The following is a 20,648-nucleotide window of genomic DNA, read 5'->3' on the forward strand; positions in this document are numbered from 1 at the left end:
CACCAACATGTCGCCCAACTCAGCAAGGTGCTTCATCTGGTACAAGTGGCGGTCAGCGCCATAATAGATTGTATGCTCTCTAGGCTCGCCAGGGCTAGGAAGATTCTCTTGATGTGGTCATTGGTACGTTACGAGTCTTTCATGTAGATGTTTATGCGTTGTTAGATCCAGGAAATACTCTTCGTAAACTTCGGTGTCTGTCTAGAAACTCTCTCAGAACCCTTCTCAGTCTCTACTCCAGTTAGTGGCCCAGTTATAGCTAGACGGGTATACAGAAATTGCCCTGTCACAGTCTCTTTGAAAGTCATCTCTGCAGACCTTGTAGAGTTAGAAATGGTATACTTTGATATCATTTTAGGCATGATTGGTTACATTTATGTTATGCCTCAGTCGATTATAGAACTAGGATCGTTCGGTTTTAGTTTCCAAACGAGCCACTCTTAGAATGGAAAGGTAATTGTTCGGTGCCTATAGGTCGATTTATCTTTTACCTTAAGGCCAAAAAGATGATCTCTAAAGGGTATATCTACCATCTTGTTCGAGTTAAGGATTCAAATTCTGAAACCCCAACTCTTGAGTCAGTTTCTGTAGTAAATGAGTTTCCAAAAAGTGTTTCCAGATGATCTTCTCGGAGTTTCGCTGAAAAGGAAAACCGACTTCGGAATTGATCTCCTTCCAGATACCCAGCCTATTTCGATTGCTCCTTATAGAATGGCTCCAGTTGAGCTTAAGGAATTAAAGGAACAGTTGAAAGACCTTCTAGATAAGGGCTTCATCAGACCCAATATCTGTCCATGGGGTGCTCCAATGTATTCGTGAAAAAGAAAGATGGTGCTCTCAGGATGTGCATTGACTATCGTCAGTTGAATAAAGTCTCCATTAAGAACAAATATCATATTCCCAAGATTGATGACTTCTTCGACCAACTTTAGTGTGCTAGTCATTTTTCAAAGACCTCAGATTCGACTATCAGAGTCAGAGATAGTGACATTCCGAAGACAACCTTCAAAACTCGGTATGGTCATTATGAATTCATAGTTATGTCTTTTGGACTGACCAATGCTTCTACAACTTTTGTGGACTTAATGAGCAGGGTGTTCAAACAGTATTTGGACTTGTTCGTCATTGTCTTTATTAATGATATCCTCATTTATTCTCGAAGTGAGAAGGAGCATGCGACTCATCTGAGAGTTTTTCTGCAAACTCTCACAGATCGCCAGTTATTTGCTAAATTCAACAAATGTGAATTCTAGTTACATTTAGTCACTTTCCTTGGTCACGTGGTATCTTGCGAAGGAAACCAAGTGGATTCTCAGAAAATAGAGGCAGTGAAGCAATGACCCAGACCCACCTCTCCAACAGATATCAAAAATTTCTTAGATTTAACTGGTTATTGCAGGAGATTTGTTGAAGGATTTTCATCCTTTGCTTCCCCATTGACCAAGTTAACTCAAAAGAAGGTCAAATTTCAATGGTTAGATGAGTGTGAGAAAAGTTTATCAGAACTAAAGTCTAGGTTGACTGCAACTCATGTCTTGACTCTACCAGATGGTTCAAACAATTATGTGATTTATAGTGATACATCCAGGGTCGCCCTAGGTTGTGTGTTGATGCAGCAAGGTAATGTCATAACTTATGCTTCTAGACAGCTTAAGGTACATGAGAAGAACTACCCGACTCAAGACCTCGAGCTTACAGTCGTAGTATTTGCCCTAAAGATTTGGAGACATTACTTGAATGGTGTTCAAAGATCATAAGAACCTCCCGTATATGTTCACCTATAAAGAGTTGAATCTTTGTCAAAGGAGATGTCTTGAATTCCTTAAGGACTATGATATGAATGTGTTTTACCATCCTCGTAAGGCCAATGTAGTGGCTGATGCTCTCAGTAAACTGTCTATGGGTAGTGTAGCACATGTGGAAGAAAGGAAGGAATTAACAAAAGATGTTCACCGGCTTGCTCGCTTAGGAGTTGGTCTTACTGACATGTCAGATGGTGGTGTTATGGTTCACAATAGATCAGAATCTTCATTGGTAGCGGAAGTTAAAGCAAAATATGATAGTGATCATGTATTACTTCAATTGAAAAGTGTAGTTCATCAATAGAAAGTTGAGGTTTTCTCCTAAGGAGGAGATGGTGAACTTCGTTACCAGGGTCACTTATGTGTTCCTAATGTGGGTAAGTTAAGACAACAGATCCTTACCGAAGCTCATAACTACAGGTATTCCATTCATCCAGGTGCCACTAAGATGTACCGTGATGTACGAGAAGTCTTTTGGTGGAACGACATGAAGAGGGACATAATTGATTTTGTGGCAAAGTGTCCTAATTGTCAACAGGTTAAAGTAGAACATCAGAAACCAGGAGGCATGACTCAAGAGATAAGAATCCCTACATGGAAGTGGGAAGTGATAAACATGAACTTCATTACAGGTTTACCTAGTACTTGCAGACATCATGACTCTATTTGGGTGATAATAGACAGAGTTACTAAGTTCGCTCATTTCTTGGCTGTCAAGACTACAGATTCAACTGAGGACTATGCTAAACTCTACACCAATGAGATAGTTGGGTTACATGGGGTTCCCTTGTCTATCATTTCAGATAGAGGTCCTCAATTTACCTCTCATTTTTGGAAATCTTTTTAGAAAGGTCTCGGTACTCAGTCAAATCTCAGCATAACATTTCATCCACAGATGGATGGTCAGGCAGAGCGTACCATTCAGACCTTAGTGGACATGTTGAGAGCTTGCGTGATCAATTTCAAGGGTAATTGGGATGATCACCTATCTTTCATAGAGTTTACCTATAATAATAGCTATACACTCCAATATTCAGATGGCCCCTTATGAGGTATTATATGGGCGTAGATGTAGGGCCTCGATTGGTTGGTTTGAAGTAGGTGAAGTAGCCTTGATTGATCCGAATTCGGTTCATGAAGCTATGGAAAAAGTTCAGCTCATCAGAGATAGACTAAAAACATCGCAGAGTCGTCAGAAGTTGTATGCAAATGTGCGGAGAAGGGACTTAAAGTTCCAATCGATGATTGAGTGTTCCTGAAGGTGTCACCTATGAAAGGGGTGATGAGATTCAGCAAGAAGTTGAAGCTCAGTCCTAGACATGTAGGGCCTTACACAATCTTGAAAAGGCTTGGTAAGGTAGCTTATGACTTAGAGATGCCAACAGAACTAACAGTGGTTCATCCAGTCTTTCACATTTCCCTGTTGAAGAAGTGTGTGGGTGATCCGGCATCAATAGTACCATTAGAGAGTGTGGTTATAAAGGATTCCCTCACTTATAAAGAAGTGCCAGTTGAAATTCTTGACCGTTAGGTTCGTAGGTTGAGAAATAAAGAAAGTCGCTTCAGTGAAGGTTTTGTGGAGGAGTCAGTTGATGAGTCCAAGATTTGGACTCATTTAGGGGTTTATTTTGATAGATTTAGTGTCTTCAAATGCTTATTTTATGCCAATAACTGATAAAAAATCCTCGATTTCCAGGTATTTCGATTGAGAAACAAAGCAAAGACACTAATTTGCAAAAAGGAACGAGGTGAGCTAAAAGAAGGAAGAAAAAAGAGCTTGGCGATCACCAAATCCATTAGGCGAGTCGCCGAATGGCCATTTGACCGCCTAAAGTTCCAGTGTGCCAAGCACTGAAGGAGAAAATCAAGTTGGCGAGAGAAAGGAGCAGTCGGCGGATCGCCGAGTGATTCCGCGATGCATAACTAGATCGCCCAAAGTTATAGACCTGAAGGATGCTGAAGGCCAAGGCAAAAGGGCGATTGAAAGGACCAAATGGTGGATCACCGAGTTTATTGGTGAGCCCGACTTACTGCGCCGAATGGTCCTTCGCAGCATATTTTTGGCGACTATAAATACATTTTCAAACATTAAGTTTAGTATCAAAAAAAAAAATTTGAACAATCTTTAGAACTCATTTATTTCTCAGTTTGAACTCTGAGTATTGAGACAAGTTTTCCTTAGCTTTGAAGATTTGAAGTTTTTCATTTTTGAAAAATTGGAAGTGGGTCTTTGAGATTCTTCAATTTGGACCTTTGTAAAGATGAAATCAATCATACCTAGTTGATGGAAACACAATTTGGTAACAATTTTTATCTTTTTATGATGTCTAGCTAAAACCCCAATTCTTGGGGTGTGATTATGTGATTATGGGCTAATTTAGTTAATGGGTATTGCTAATTGTTAGTTTAAATGATGTTTAAAAGTGATTTCAATCATTAATTGTGGTTTAAATTAAAGAATTGTAATTGCAAATGTAGTTCTACCGTCGTGTTTTTGGCCTGCTCGAGAGAGAGGTTTTAAAACCAAGATTATTGATTAATGGCATGTGGGTATTGGGTTGTCATGGATTCAGCTCGAGATAGTGAATCCTAAACCCTTTTCCACACATTCAGCTCCAGAGAGTGAATGGAGTAAAGCGTAGACTGTTCTTATTTTGCATGCTTGTCGATGTTCAAGACAAATCGACTTGATTCAGGGTAAATTGTTCGAGAGAAAATTTACCTCCTCTATAGTCTAGCTTATTCACTAATATACAACTATTTCCTAACAGTTGCAATTACCCATTTGTCTACATTAGCCTATAATCGAATCACATCCCATGAACCCATTTTATTATTGTTATTATTCTGTTAGTAACTGATAATTTCAAACCAAAAACCCCCTGTTATTTGACATTTGTGTCACCCCCTAATTTAAATTATGTTTCTATTCGTAAATGTCTATTCCTATGACTGACTTGAGTATATTCGTACTTTCCTATTGAATCTTAAACACATACCACTCCCTATGGGATTCGACCCGAACTCATTTAGTTGGGTTATATACTGACTAACGATCGTTGACACTTGGAATTAGATGAAGAGTCGTTGATAACGTTATTCAATCAAAATGGCACCGCTGCCGGGGACTGGTGTTTGTTAAGATTCTTTATTTAAGTTGAATTTTGTTCTTTTTAGTTATAGTTGAATCTACTTACTTTCAGTTTTGGTTTGTGTGTTGCTGTTTTGAACAAAGAAAATAAGTGTGAATGGAACCTATGGTAGCCAAGTGGGCCACCAAGATGACTTCGGTAACCTTAACGATGTCAATGAGCCTAATGTTAATGACCCTCATCTAAAGGGTGGAAGTGGTGCCATTCGCTTGGCTCCAGCTGAAGGGAACATTGTGTTCCATATTACAAGTACTATGTTGCAGCTCTTGCAATTGAAAGGGTTGTTTGGTGGGCCGGCTTATGAGGATCCCGATGAATATATTAGAAACTTTGTTGATGTTTGCGGGCCGTTCTCCTTCAAGAACATATCCCAAGAGTCGGTCTGGTTGAGGTTATTCCCATTTTCTTTAATGGGAGAAGCATGTAAGTGGCTGACTGAATTGCCACGAGAATCAATCACTTCATGGGAAGAGCTTGTCACCGCATTTCATGTGCGATTTTTCCCTCTTTCGAAGATGATGACTCTTCGGGACAACATCCAAAGCTTCAAGCGTTTGGAGGGTAAGCCAATTCATGATACTTGGTTGCGATTCAAGAAGTTGGTGTTGCAATGCCCAACCCATGGTTTTCCCGACAACGTTTTGCTGCAATATTTTTACCGAAGCCTTGGTTCGGTGAACAAGGGTGTAGCTGACCAACTTTCTCCAAGAGGTTTGATGCAACAACCTTACATTATCGTACAAACTACCTGAGGCAGGGTGGTAACCAAGGTTGGAGCAGGGATGAAGGTTGGAAAGATCGTGATAGAGAGTGGAGGGATCGTAACCTCACTTGGAAAGAGAGAGACGGGGAGAAGGACAGGTACATTCCTCCCCACGAGCGTCAAAAGCCAAAGGATTCGGAGGTTGGCCGGTCTGAGGATATGCTATCTCATATTCTCAACAAGGTTGAGGTGTCTGACAAAATTTTGAAAGAGATGAGGAAGATGTGTCGACCCTTAGCCAGACGGTTACCTCTTATTTTGTTTGTATCAAACAGTTGGAGACCCATATGGGTCATATCTCGTCTCATTTAAACCCGAGACAACAAGGGGGGTTGCCTAGTGATACTATGGCCAACCCCAAGAATGAAGTTTGAGTGAGGACTTGCGTTGTGCCACGACGTCAACTAAGGCGCTGCTTGGGAGTCAACCCAAGTTTTATTTGTTTTCTTTTTGTTTGTGAAATAATCATATGTTGATTGTGCAGGTTAAAGTGTGGAATGTGTTTGAAAAATGGAGATTGGCAAGAAAAATGTCCAATCGACGATTCGCCGAAGAGGTCGACGAGCCCGACTTGGACCGCCGTTGGACTCATGAAATTTTGAAGTTGGAGTCTGTAAAACTCGGCGAGCCCAGGAGCAAATCGGTGTGTCGCCGAACAGGTCAGCGATCTCGACTTTGTCCGCCGTTTGGACCCCCACATTAACTGGAGGTCCTATAAAACTCAATGAGGTAAGCGCCCACTCGGCGTGTCGCCAAATGGGTCGGCGAGCAAGACTAATGTTGCCAAATGGGCGAGAACTATACGGTTTTGAAAGCCAAAAGTTCAAAAGTTCAAAATCTTTCACACTCACTCACTTTTCAACTTTCCAAACTCACACCCGTACTATATTTTTGTATTTTTACCGATTCCAAGTCGTCATTTGTGTGTTCAAAGTTTGAATATCTTGCCTAAATTGTCTATATTGTTGATTTCCCAAATTGTCGTGCTTAAAATTGATCAAAATCTTATTGGGTTGTGTTGTTGTTGTGTCTAGTCATGTGAAGTCTAAGTAATCCGCATTTGTGCTAAATGACGTACTTTGCCCAATGATGGAGCGGTTGACATCATTCTTAAGGGCAAAAGTGGTCAAATGGCCAAATTTGGCCAAACTAGGAGAAGTTTGACTATCCCAGGGGCATGGATGTAATGGGTCGAAGTTTAATTGAGGGAGTGCATACTTTGATTTATTTTTCGGGGGCTGCGGGATTGAATTTTGAAATTGGGGTTGAAAGTAGGCACGTTAGGCGGTTTGGATAGCTAGGTCAAGCTCGCCAAACCACTCGGTGGTTCGCCGAATCCCCCTTGATTGCCTTTAATTTCATGCTAAAATTGAGTTTGGGTTCTTTAACTTTCGGCGAGAAGCCTGAGTTTGCCGAGTGCACTCGGCGACTCACCGATTGCACTCGGCGACTCACCGATTGCACTCGGCGACTCACCGATTGTTCTTGATCGCCCTTTTTTGTACCTCTAACCCCTAAAATGCACTATAACTTTCGACGGGCTAGCCCTTGCTCACCGATTGCTGTCGGTGATTCGCCAAAAGGCCCTTCCCATTGCCGACACGCCAATTTTTTAGCCAATGCTTTTGGCGAGTGCGATTTGGCTCACCAAAGTGATTCTGTGACTCGCCGATCGGTTCGACGAGTCTGTCTGCAACTATTTTCTGCAACTTTATTTAAACTATTTCTAACTCTTTTTGATGATTTTGAAGATATTGCCAGAACCAACCTCGACATGCCACCCTATAAAAGAGCACAGGGCATAGTGATAAATGAAGGGAGAGCCAATCCTCTTAAAAAAGGAAAGACGACACCTCCCAAGGGAGGCAAGGGTAAGGAGAAAAAGCCTGTATCTGAGGACCCGGAGCACAACTCTGACAGGGAGAGAGAGTCCATTAACTCCCAGGCTGAACTCTCCAAGCCGGATGATGACAAGCCCATGCAGTCTAGGCGAGCAGAGATCCGTGCTAGGTATCACCCAGCAGCCACTCCTCCTGTAGCTAGTACATTGCCAGCTCCGGCCACCACCGAAGATGAGGTTCGAACTGAGGAGGTAGCTGCTACCGAGTCTGAGGATTAAACCGATGAAGAGTTGTTTGTTGCTGATGAAGAGGATTTTTATGAAGGTCTCACAGAGACTGAAGAGGCTATGGTAGATGCAGTTTTACATATCTCATTAGCAGACACACACATGGCTGACCTTAGTGGAGCTGGTATTGTTAATGTAACTCCGGGCACTGATGCCCCGACAAATAGAGCGACTGCATAGACATGACTTCTTTTTACCTCCCTCTCTGTCTTCTTTTTATTGATTTTTGGATGTTTTATTGCATTTGAGGACAAATTGATTTTTGTTTGTAGTGGGGTGAGGTATTTCCATACCTACATCTTGTGATTATGACTTTTTTGTATATATTGGGTTTTGTGCTATATATTGTGTTTTGGCACTGTGTTGTGGATATTTGAGCTTGTGGCTCCTTGTTTTAATTGAAAATGGATTTTAGACCCTTCTAAAAAAAATTCCACCCTTCTTGATTGTGCTTGAATGTGGTTGTTCTTGTGCAAATTTGAGTATCGGTTATGATCAATACCGATGACTTGAATGGTGCTCTCAATTGAACAAACATGAATGTGCGGCTACGATGAGGCCAAATGAAGCTACATAGATAATATGTGAACTTTTTTGCATCTCATTGTGACTAGCCGGTTATCGAATTGAGTCTCTTGTGATGAACATTGCACACTAGCGAAAGTGTGGAGTCTTGTTTGAAATTGGTGTCAATGCCTTGCGTGATGAGCTTACTGTGAACCCTGTGTGATGACACTTAGAATTTGCCCCGTTGGTCCGGTTGACTAAGTGATACAAGCTCTTGAAATGATCTTAGGCAACAATTTTGAAGAGTGAAACAATTTGACATTATACCTCTTTTGTGGCCTGCCTTGTGAGTGTGTAAACTTTGCTTGAACACCCTTTGAGCCTTACCCTTTTTCTTGGAAGAAACTTGATGAAATTGTGACCTTTCTTTATCCATTCACCCATAATCGTCATGATTTGTGGTTTGTTTGAATATCCAACTTAGGCCAAAAGCTTAAGTTGGGGGTGTGGTGAAAAGATAAGGTAAATCAAGAAGTGCAAAAAATCCCCCTTTTATTCATGATTGTGAAAAAGATGGAACCCCTCCATACACAAAAAAGGAGAAAAAGAAAAGAAGAACGAAAAATAAAAAGAATGAACAAGTTTTGAAATAAATTTGTGAAAGTGCAAGAGAAATGGGGTGTCCGGTATTCCATGGAAAGTGAATAATGGGGTGAATTTTGAGCATGAATGAGAATGATAAAGAAAAGGAAAGAAAGTGTTGTCCATACCACATTTCATGAGGATAACAACCATTGAGCTTAAATGGCCATACATTTACACTCAGCCCTGTTACAGGCCTTGAAAAAACCCTTTTTATCTTGCGTGAGCTAAAACAAGTGTTGATTGGAAAATAAAGGAAAACCTATGGGTGAAGTCATTCATGTGTTCATCTTTGTGTGTGTGAGAGTTGCATGTGATTCTGAAACTATAAATTGTTGAACCATTGTGTGTGAATATGAAATCATTCTTTGTGTGAGAGCATTTGAGTACCTTCATTGAGCTTGAACTTGCATTTGAAGCAAGTATTGTGAGCTTGAGATTCTTTGGTAATGGTGAGTCACAACTTGAGTCTTTGAGTGCACAATTGATCCTTGCATGAGTAAGTTGAGTCTTGTTGTGTGCATTCATGATTGAGTCTTGTGTAGCACTGTTTGAGACATCTTTTTGAACTGCTGAACTTGAGTTTTACGTGAGGACAAACAAAAGTTTATGTTGGGGGTGTTGATGAGTCCAAGATTTGGAATCATTTAGGGCTTTATTTGGATAGATTTAGTGTCTTCAAATGCTTATTTTGTGCCAATAATTGATAAAAAATCCTTGATTTCCAGGTATTTGGATTGAGGAACAAAGCAAGGACACTGATTTGCAAAAAGGAACGAAGTGAGCTGAAAGAAGGAAGAAAAGAGAGTCTGGCGATCGCCAAGTCCATTAGGTGAGTTGACGAATGGCCATTTGACCGCCTAAAGTTTCAGTGTGCCAAGCTCTGGAGGAGAAAATCAAGTTGGCGAGAGAAAGGAGCAGTCGGCGGATCGCCAAGTGATTTCGCGATGCATAACTAGATCTCCCAAAGTTACAGACCTGGAGGATGCTGAAGGCTAAGGCAAAAGAGCGATGGAGATGACCAAATGGCAGATCACCGAGTTTATCGGCGAGCCCGACTTACTGCGCCGAATGGCCCTTCACAACATATTTTTGGCGACTATAAATACATTTTCAAACATTAAGTTTAGTATCAAAATTTTATTCTGAACAATCTTTAGAATTCATTTATTTCTTAGTTTGAACTCTAAGTATTGAGACAAGTTTTCCTTAGCTTTGAGGAATTGAAGTTTTCCATTTTTGAGAAATTGGAAGTGGGTCTTTGAGATTCTTCAATTTGGACCTTTGTAAAGACGAAATCAATCGTACCTAGTTGATGGAAACACAATTTGGTAACGATTTTTATCTTTTTATCGATGTCTAGCTAAAACCCCAATTCTTGGGGTGTGATTATGGGCTGATTTAGATAATGGGTATTGCTAATTGTTAGTTTAAATGATGTTTAAAAGTGATTTCAATCATTAATTGTGGTTTAAATTAAAGAATTGTAGTTGCAAATGCAGTTCTACCGTCATGTTTTTGGCATGCTCGAGAGAGAGGTTTTAAAACCAAGATTATTGATTGATGGCATGTGGGTATTGGGTTGTCATGGATTCAGCTCGAGAGAGTGAATCCTAAACCCTTTTCCACACATTCAGCTCTAGAGAGTGAATGGACTAAAGCGTAGGCTGTTCTTATTTTGCATGCTTGTCGATGTTCAAGACAAATCGACTTGATTCAGGGTAAATTGTTCGAGAGAAATTTTACCTCCTCTATAGTCTAGGTTATTCACTAATATACAACTATTTCCTAACAGTTGCAATTACCCATTTGTCTACATTAGCCTATAATCGAATCACATCCCAAGAACCCGTTTCATTATTGTTATTATTGTGTTATTTGCTGTTGTTGTAGCTGATAATTTCAAACAAAAACCCCATGTTATTTGACATTCGTTTCACCCCTTAATTTGAATTATGTTTTTATTCATAAATGTCTATTCCTATGGCTGATTTAAGCATATTCACACTTGACTCTTGAATCTTAAACACGTACTACTCCCTGTGGGATTCGACCCAACTTATTTAGTTGGGTTATATACTGACTAGCGATCGTTGACACTTAGCTTGAAACGCTAATCATCAGTTTATAGAGAGAGCTACTTGGGAAGCAGAAGCAGCCATGAAGGTCAAGTATCCTCATCTTTTTCCTCCGATTCTGTTTCAGCTTCAGGTAGTAGTTTCTCTCCGGTCTCTCAGTTTACTCTTGCGAAAAATTCACTATCAGTACCTTGTTCCTCTAGATGTTCTTGCATTTCAGCATATTTGCATTTTCTTGGAACTCAGTTCATTTCGATTTCAATTCTAGTACTTAGTGGTAGGGTTTATAGCTCTGTCCCTCCATACTCAGCTTGTTTAGACTTCATTCGAGGAGGAATGTTCTCAAGGGGGAGATATTGTAACACCTCGGAACCTACCTTAGACACTTCAACAGAAAAAAGGGTGAACCAGATATTTTAGTGAACCACAGAGCCCTTCACGGGATGTGGATCACCACACGAGCAGTGGGAGGGCTCGTAGAGGAAGGAAAGAACCACCCAGGCTTAAGCATCAGACCACGGAGCCCTCCACGGGTCGTGGTATTGATGATGGGTCGTGGTGGCATCCATGGACCTGAGCCAGCAGACCCCTAGCCCGAGTGAAGAACCACGATGGCCATCACAGTCTGTGGTCCTTCACACGGGCCATGGTAGGGCTCGTGGATGGACCCTAGAACTAGTAGACCCTGGCCAGCAACCATGACCCACTTGACGGGTTGTGGTCCCTTTGACGGACCGTCAGTGGCTCCGTGGAGGGGTCTCGTCTGCTTTTAAGTTAGGGTCATTTTGGTCTTTTCTCTTATGCATTGGACATTTAAATTACGTCATTTAATACCTAAACTACGTTGTTTCACTCAGCTTAAGCCTAGTAATTTAGTCAGAACTTACCCAAATTGTTTATTTGTAAAAAAACCATCAAACTTTAAGCAAAAGGAGAAGAAGGAGTCGACCAACCCCTCAAGAACAAGCAGAAGGTTTTCTTCAAGTTCCAACCCCGAAATCAAAAGATTTCTCCGTAGATTTCGTCACTAGGTATGTGGGATTTCACTAGTGGGTTCCTTTCATCCACTAGGTCTCTAGAATTCAGTCAGATTCTTGATTCTCCATATCTTGTTTAGACCTAGGGTTTATAAAACCTTAGGAATTGTTGTTATTTACCTGTTATAGTATTCTTAATCAAATTGTAATGTTTCGTGGAAACGCTGCTTAGTTTCTTGCATGAAATTCAAAACCCTAGTTGTGTAGATTCTCTTAGTTCATGAATTACACTTGCTATGCCTATTAAGCAGATAAACATGCCTCAGATTTCGAATGTTACATTGTCAGTGCCTAAATGTTGCATTCTCAGATTTGCATGTTAGAATATTGAGCTATTCAGTATTTTAGTTATGTTGTGTCATATATATTTCCAGTTGGGAGTAGACTTAACACCGAGTTGGACGAGGGTTCAGCGTACCCTCATAGTCCCAGAACTACATGCCCCTATAGGATTATAAGTTCCCTCTGTGGGCATCAAATTTAGTGATCACGCCAGTCACGACTTTATACCTATGACAAGGTCTATTTGGTCCTCTCGATGGGGTGTATACATTGGACTCCGCATTTAGCTCACGTGGTTTTATGTTGGTTAATAGTAGCTCCCACAGTCAGACTCTAGTGCATTTGACAGGGTATTCAGTTTATACTTCAGTATTCAGTCTCACCATGTTATGTTCATAATCAGAACTTGGTCAACGCATTTAGCTTAGTTGTCAGTTAAAGATTCAGTATTTACATTCTGTTCAGATTATATCATTGCTCAGTTATGCTTTGTTCAGTGTATGTATTTGTTCAGCTATTATTTATTTATTGCATGCTCAGTACATTCCAAGTACTGACACATACTCTACGCTACATCCTTTCATGATATAGGTTCAGGTATTCAACATCCAGATCACGCATAGATCGGTTCTCGATCCGTATTCAGCAGCTTCAATGGTGAGTCGTCATACTTCGAGGACAATAAACATGTTTTTCATATTCAGTCTTTTATTTCAGTTTTCAATTTTGCTAGAGCTAGCTGGGGGCATGTCCCAGCAACTCTAGTCAGTAGAGGCTTTTCAGACATAGTATTAGATTTAGCTTTAGCTTTTGAGTGATTGTTCAGTATCACCAAACTCTTAGAAAGTCTTTTTATACATTAAGATCATTTTTGGGTATCCCCACTATTAATTATCTATTGTTTTAGCTTTCGCATAGTATATATTTTATTCAGTTATTCTCAGTATGCTTAATATATGCAAGACTCAGTGTTAGCTTGGGGTCATTCGTGATCTTAGGTCCCGTGTTACGTCAAGGGGATCGCCTCGGGGCATGAGATGTCCTTGCTTTCCAAGGAAAAAACCTCAAACTTCTAGATTAGATGGACCCACTAGCTATGTCACTTAGGACAACCTACGGGGACACGTAGTTAGGGACAAGGAGATTACTACTAGAGACCCAACCTCTACTAACGGAAGAGCCTTCATCTCAATATTAGCTTGGTGCTAAGTAAAATCCGAATGAAATTAGTCATCGGTATAAACATATCTTCATGCATGAAAAAGCACAATTAAGTTACAAATCCAAGCTAAAAACATCATGAAACACTACATCAAAAATGATCTTTAGCGGCAATTAATTAACTAAAGATGTATTTTTAGCGGCAATTAGCACTCATTGTATATGTCCCTAAAGCCTTTAACGACATTGGATGTAACGACACTTAACTAATACTGATAAAAACTTTAGCACTCTTTATAGTTTATATGCATCTGCTAGGTTCTCTTAGCAGCAAACTAGCCCATGTATTCCAAGTTTCATGTTTGCTAAGTAGTGCCGATGTTATAATTGGCACTGGTTTGCATAATTCTTATAGCACAAGAAAATTTTCAAACTGTGAATACTTCGAAAATATGATTCATACAATAATACATGCCAAAAGAGTGAAAGTGGATGAACTTAAAAAATGTCATATTTGTTCTTGTACTCTCAGAAAAAAGGTTATATTTGCGCTCACTATATTTTTTTGATATATTTGTATTACCTTCCAACTTACTTTGGGTACATATTTTCCCTTAAACTATAAACTCCCCACCTTTATTATCTTACGTGACACCTACATAGATATATTTTTATTCCAATTAAAGTTTTCTCAAAGTTCTATGATATTTGAGTTTTTCCGTTTATTTTAATTTATAACATGGATATAAATTTGTTGGCAGACTCTATAAATTTGTGACTTGAAGTATACCATATCTTGCTTTCCTCTTCGGCACAATCAAAGCGAATAACTTTGAGTTTCTTCATAGAAAACCTCTCTACCTTACGCTAGCATTCTCGGAGTCAAGATTTTTATTTAAAAAGTGTTAAATGAGCATGCTGGTGTTTTTACTGACAAGGTTTTATTCTCTTGAGAATTTGATGAGCTGATAAATATTAGTTAGGATTAATTTTGAAGTGGTAATTAATATGTAGATGTTGTTAAATTCAATATTTAGGCTAGCAGGGTTTTAAAGGATCCTTATTATTGTAGTCATTTACAGTTTCTTCAATATTTTTGTTTCATATGTGGTCTTGTTTTTCTACTACCCATAAATTAATTGACATGCGGATTACAAGTATGAAATTGTGGAATGTTTGAAGTTAGAAATGACTGGTTATAAAATGAATAATGCACCTATTTTACAGAAAACTGAAATTTTCGCAAATGCAAGATGTCGCCTGTAATACTTCTAATATAGTCATGGGCGAATTTATATACTAATTTTGGGTCACCCAAACCCGTGGTCATCCGACTAAACTCGATATATTACTTCTATAATTATTAAAGAATATATTAAATTAAAACTTGTTGAACCCGTTCTCAAAATGGCTGGATGGTTCACTGGTACCACTGCAAGATTTCAACTCACGGGTCGCAGGTTCGATCCCAGGCAGCTCCAATTCGCTTCAATTTATTTTTATTAACTAAAAACACATTTTTCATTAAAAAAAAGAAGCTAAATTCTGAAAGTTTAAAAGTCAAAAGACTTCAAAAGTTTCCTTCCCACACACTTTTCAAGTTCCAAGTTCCAACAATATTTTTCTCTTCAAATTTATTTTCTATTTTCCACACAAAGAAGAAGCTGCAAGTCTCCAACTTCAAGTCAAGAATTTAGAGAAATCATCATTATCAAAGTTTAAGGTAATTTTAGTTTATGATTTCTCTTTTTAATAAACAAACTAACAAGATAAATATATATATATATATATATCACTTTAATTTTAGGGTTTTCATATAAAAAAATCTTGTCATTACTTATAATAGGAAATCATCAATAGCTAAAGAATTGATTATCTCAAACTTACATATTTTGCGAATGTAACTTGTAAGGAATGTGTTTCATATTATATTATCAATTTTGAAGGGTGTGATTCCTTTTTTTTAATGTGAAAGGGGTGTGATTCCCTTATTTTTTTTAAATGTGAAAGGGGTGTGATTCCTCTTCTTTCTATGAATATGTGATTTCGAATGCAAAAGAGGCATAAGTCCTCTTTTTTATTATGAATGTGTGATTTTCTTATTGTTAAATGTGAAAGGGGTGTGATTCCTCTATTTTAGTTAGATTTGCAAGGATTGTGATTCCTCTATTTTTATTTTTTTATTATGAATGTGTGATTTTCTTATTGTTAAATGTGAAAGGGGTGTGATTCCTCTATTTTAGTTAGATTTGCAAGGATTGTGATTCCTCTAATTTATTTGAACTTGCAAGGGTGTGATTCCCTTATTTTTTATTGTGAAAGATATGCGATTCTCTTATTTTATTTTAAATTTGCTAGTTAAATTTGTGACTAAGTTGAATAGCATTGGTGAAGAATTTTTGAATGGATGTTTAGTTTGTAAGATAGAGCGGAAGATATTTGAAAATGTAAGTAATGATGCTATTATAGATCGTTTTCAAAATATGAAGTCTCGTCGAGTACAATTGTAAACTGATGATATTTTTTGTGGTAATGTAATTTTTATGTATTGCTCGCTTAGTTATTGTTATTATAAATTTTTTGATATTATCTTTAAAGCAATGGTGCACCCGTTTTTCTTAAAATCCTGGATTCGCCTCTGAATATAGTCTTATATCTGAACCGAGTATCATAGAATTCAATGCATGGATTAGCGATGTGTAAGATCTGAGGATTAGCTGAACAATTTTATTAATCAATTATGGTGTTTTACATATATATGGCATCTGATAACCTCAATAATATTAGCATATAAGCTTATGTTTTGTATTTTTAAAGGTTACTCTCTCCAAACTTAACTGCTTTGTAAATTAAAATATTGGGCCTGAGCTGAGCAGGAGCCATGTGCATCTAGTATACATATATATGTGCTCAATTACAAAAACTTGACAATTTAAATTTTTATGGGTACAAACAAAATCATTGGAAAGTGAAGTAAGATTTATGAAAAAAATGATTCAGAACATGTGAAGTATTTGGATATGCATAAGTAGATAAAAACTTCCTTTATATTTCTTTTCACATTGAAATTAAGTATCATGATGGTAATTACTTACTAGATTTGCACTTGTGCTTTCTCACCAGGTCCTCCATAGAGTACAAAATGCTGATACTTTCCAGGCCTGAGATGCGGTACGTCTATAATTTGATATAAATTAGGACTGTCGACATGTGTTATTATTCTATCTACGTCTATGGTCTCACCTTTATCATTTATAATGGTAAGTCCCCTACAATAAGCATCATAACCAGTTTTTCCAATGGGAAGATAACTAGACCCCATCAGAGGTTCAGGTACACCTGGTGGACTGTATACCACTCCTCCCCATTCAACATTCGACGCAAAACTAGCCAAGTTGGTGAAGATTTCTTGAGGCCAAAAACCAATCTGTATATGATTTTTTTCAAGATATAGCCACCAGTTTCCGTTGGCTAGATCCTTTTGTTTTTGTGAAAAAAAATATGTAAGTATTTTGGTGATTTCCAAAACTAATTCTTGAGTACTAATAAAATAAATTGAAAGAAGTTCTAGAAAAGAAACATATAATTTACCTTGGTGATAGCCATTGTCTCTTCCCATGAAGCTTCATCTCCACGGTGTGACATACCACTGAATGTCGTATCAACAGGTATCTCGGTATTCACTACAACAAAACCAGGACATAATGTATTGAAACATTGTTGATTACCAGCCTACAAAGCATACAAAAATATCTCATATCAGCTATAGATGCAAATTTGAAGTACATAGCTAAACAAAAAGATTACTAGTTTCACAAAATTGAGATATAAGGCATTGAAGTAAATTATAAAAATATTAAAAAAACTTACTTGAAAATGTATATATAGCCTAGTTTGCGTATCCCCGTAGAGTGTTGGGTCCACCTAGAGTTTGAAATAGAGATATCGTGATGATTGGGCCGATAGTAATTGTAGCAATTGATGCTTTCACAGCTAAAAGAAATAATTGTTTAAATTGTCAATGAATTTAGACTTACTCTCCAACCAACTTGTACAATATCATATCCTTTTTGAATTTTTAATCGACATGCACTATGTTGATTATCGCTAACTAAAGGATTCCATAGGCTAGTTGTCATTTCAGCTCCTGCAAACTTGCTTTTTGGATTATTTCCAGCCCGAGCTATTGCAACCTATATGTAGTGAATAATATTTTGTCAAGTCTAGGTATATATTTTCCTTTAGACCTTGAAGTTTATTTATTAGTCTATGAGTAAACAATAAGGTCCTGATAAAAATTGCAAAAAATAAGAGAAAATGTGAGAATCTATTTGTTGCCAATCATTTTCTTAGACAAGTGAATCTAATAAGTATAGAAATTGGATGTCATGTAAATCTAACTCAAAGCAAAGGCAAAGATCTACGATGCACAATTTAATATTTAAACAAGTAAATATGTCAAATCCAGTTAAATGACTATTGACTAACATTGTAACAATAAAGTAGAACATGAGAAGGTGAAATTTATATATTCATGTACCTTGTATCCTTGTGAAGATTTGTATATTCCTTCAAGCTCACTAGTGTTGTTAGTCTGTGTAGAGGCAATAAAATATATATTAGATTTTTTAAATTATGAAAAACTAAACATGTTTAGTCTTTAACACACGAATTCTTCAAATTTATTTGGAAAAAATGGAAAAATATATCACCAAACTATCATAAATGATATGTTAATACCCTCCGTTATACTTTAAGATTGTATATACCCTTATCGTTACTCTTTTGGGTTGTGTATATCCTTAAAATTAATGAGAGGACATGTAGCTTCATCTCAATGATTTAACCAATTTGGGTTGTTTATATCCTTAAAATTCATTTACCTAAATTACAACAAATAAACTTAGATTCAAAACTTTTTATTCGATTGTTGAGCCGTTTTTAAACTTAAAGTTTTGTCTATCAATGGTGGTAGTAGTTGCTACCCCTTTTAACAACAACAAATCGATTAGAACAAAAAATTGAAATGGGGTCTCTAACTTTCAATGGAAGTACATGATACTATTTGTTTTAATGAGATTTGAAAAATAACTTGCAAATGAAGATGTATTGAAGATCAATTTTTTCTTTTGTTTGATTGAATAGGTTTTGGTTTATGTTTTAATGGAGAAGGGGTCCGCTATTTTTTTTATTTTTTTTAAATGCTATGGTATTTTAATTTGGGTTGTGGGTAGCTACGTAAATTATGAAAGATGGGTAGGTTGTTTTAATTTTAAGTAAAAATAAATAAAATCAGGTAAATTATTGAGATGAAACCACGTGTCCGTCAGTTTTAAGGGTATACACAATCCAAAATATTGACGGTAAGGATTTATATTTGAGCTAAAGCAGTAAATTGGTGTAACATTATCTTACCGCAATTAATTGGGCATGAAATGTGGCATCTTCTGGTGAAGGCATATTTCTATGTCTGATAAGATCTTCTTTGGTAATTCTTCTAATTGGAACTGTTCCAGGAGGACAACCTTTACCTTTTAACCATATCCTTGATGATAGACTAGTTGATGAGTTTTCTGAATTTTGCTTTGTTCTCACTAAAGTAGGTTTCATCTGTACATTCGAAATAAAAATTATGTATCTCACAAAATTGTATATGCATTTTTAGAAAGCTCAACATAAAATGACCAATTAAAGATATACCTGGGAATAAAAATTATGATTCTTAAGTAACGGATGATCAAATGCATGTTGTTTATAGAAATCCACGCAATCATATATATCTCCATGTATAGTCTATGAATTAAAAACACATTAATTTATTAATCAATCACTCAAAAGAATAACAAACACAAGTATTTTTTAAAGATATACCTTAATTGTTTTCACTGCTGATTTTTTCAAAAGTTTAAATTGTTTCTCCATCTCTAAGACTTCCAGTTTGGATAACTTTATTTCTCCTTGAACTCCATTGTAGCTCAGAAGAAAATATAGTATCCATAAAAACCGTCCAATAAAACTGTGATGCATCAACATTGACCTAAATTCATGAAATTATCTTATAAGGATGAATGTATTGATGAATGATTTATACCAGTCTAATGTTTAAACAATCAAATTCATTCAAAATAAAATGAAAGTACTATTAATAGGACTAACCTGATTTATTAGATGTAGGAAAGATGGAATAATGTGAGCACATATCACCTTTGGAATATGATGAAGATATTTTATTACAGAGAGAGGTGACAAATTTAATTTATTTTTAACCAAATCCACAAAACAATTTTATCCCTCTAATAAATATGAATTGCCTACTTATGACTTTATATTAAATTAGCATTATAATTACATACTTACTAAATTTATCATGATTTTGATATTGACTATCATTAGATCTTATTTGACCATCATTAGAATCCGTTTGACCATGAAATTATTATTTTTTGGAATAATTTTTATTTATTTCAAAATTAATGTTTGGTTATAAAATTTTAAAATCCATCTTGGAGGATTCCAAATTTGAAAAAAGTGCTCCAATTGTTGATAACGTGTTATTTTCTTTTCTTTGTAAATTATAGGTGGAATGACCAAGGAGAACCCTTATACTTGACTCGAATTGTAAACTGGACTCTTCTACTCACGACTTTGCCAACTAACCACTTAAATTAGATAAAACTCAACATTTTGAACCCTTCCAACTCATCGAGACTCTCAATCACTTTGATGTCACACTCCATGTCAGATGCTGGAGTAAAAGGTGGAGAATTTTTCGTAGGTTTAAAAAATTGAAGTGGGATAAAATAAAGTCTAGTGTTAATGGCATGTTTGTTCCTCACTAAGTTTTCCGATGGCAGTGTGTTTGTGTTTGCCCTTTTGCTTTGGAAAAGGGTGAATAAGAGGAAATTTAAGGAGAACCTAAATAACGATTTCTTCAGATGATAATTGACAGTGATAATTTCAGAAGAAAAGATGGTGGTAACGACGAAGAAGAGGAGTTGCAGCAGCCATGGCCGGGAGATGGTGCGCTTGGAGAAGAAAGGAGTTTTTTCTTTTCCTTTTTTATTTTTTAATCTTTTTCCTTTTATTTATATTTATT

At 37.1% G+C, this 20,648-nt stretch overlaps 1 protein-coding gene across 1 annotated transcript; it reads right to left on the minus strand.

The window, feature by feature from the left end:
• Nucleotides 1-16,646: 16,646 nt before the first annotated feature.
• On the minus strand, nt 16,647-19,552 carry LOC125817211 (uncharacterized). Its single transcript, XM_049496760.1, has 8 exons — nt 19,424-19,552; nt 19,253-19,345; nt 18,968-19,162; nt 18,093-18,146; nt 17,590-17,745; nt 17,423-17,476; nt 17,144-17,284; nt 16,647-17,030 (listed from the first exon to the last, which is right to left on the minus strand). The coding sequence occupies exons 1-8, from the start codon at nt 19,472-19,474 to the stop codon at nt 16,647-16,649; spliced, it is 1,128 nt and encodes a 375-aa protein (XP_049352717.1). The 5' UTR covers nt 19,475-19,552.
• Nucleotides 19,553-20,648: the final 1,096 nt, after the last annotated feature.

The sequence above is a fragment of the Solanum verrucosum genome, unplaced genomic scaffold (genome assembly GCF_900185275.1).
Source record: "Solanum verrucosum unplaced genomic scaffold, falcon-dt-bn FXZP01000260.1, whole genome shotgun sequence".
NCBI classification, from domain to species: domain Eukaryota; kingdom Viridiplantae; phylum Streptophyta; class Magnoliopsida; order Solanales; family Solanaceae; genus Solanum; species Solanum verrucosum.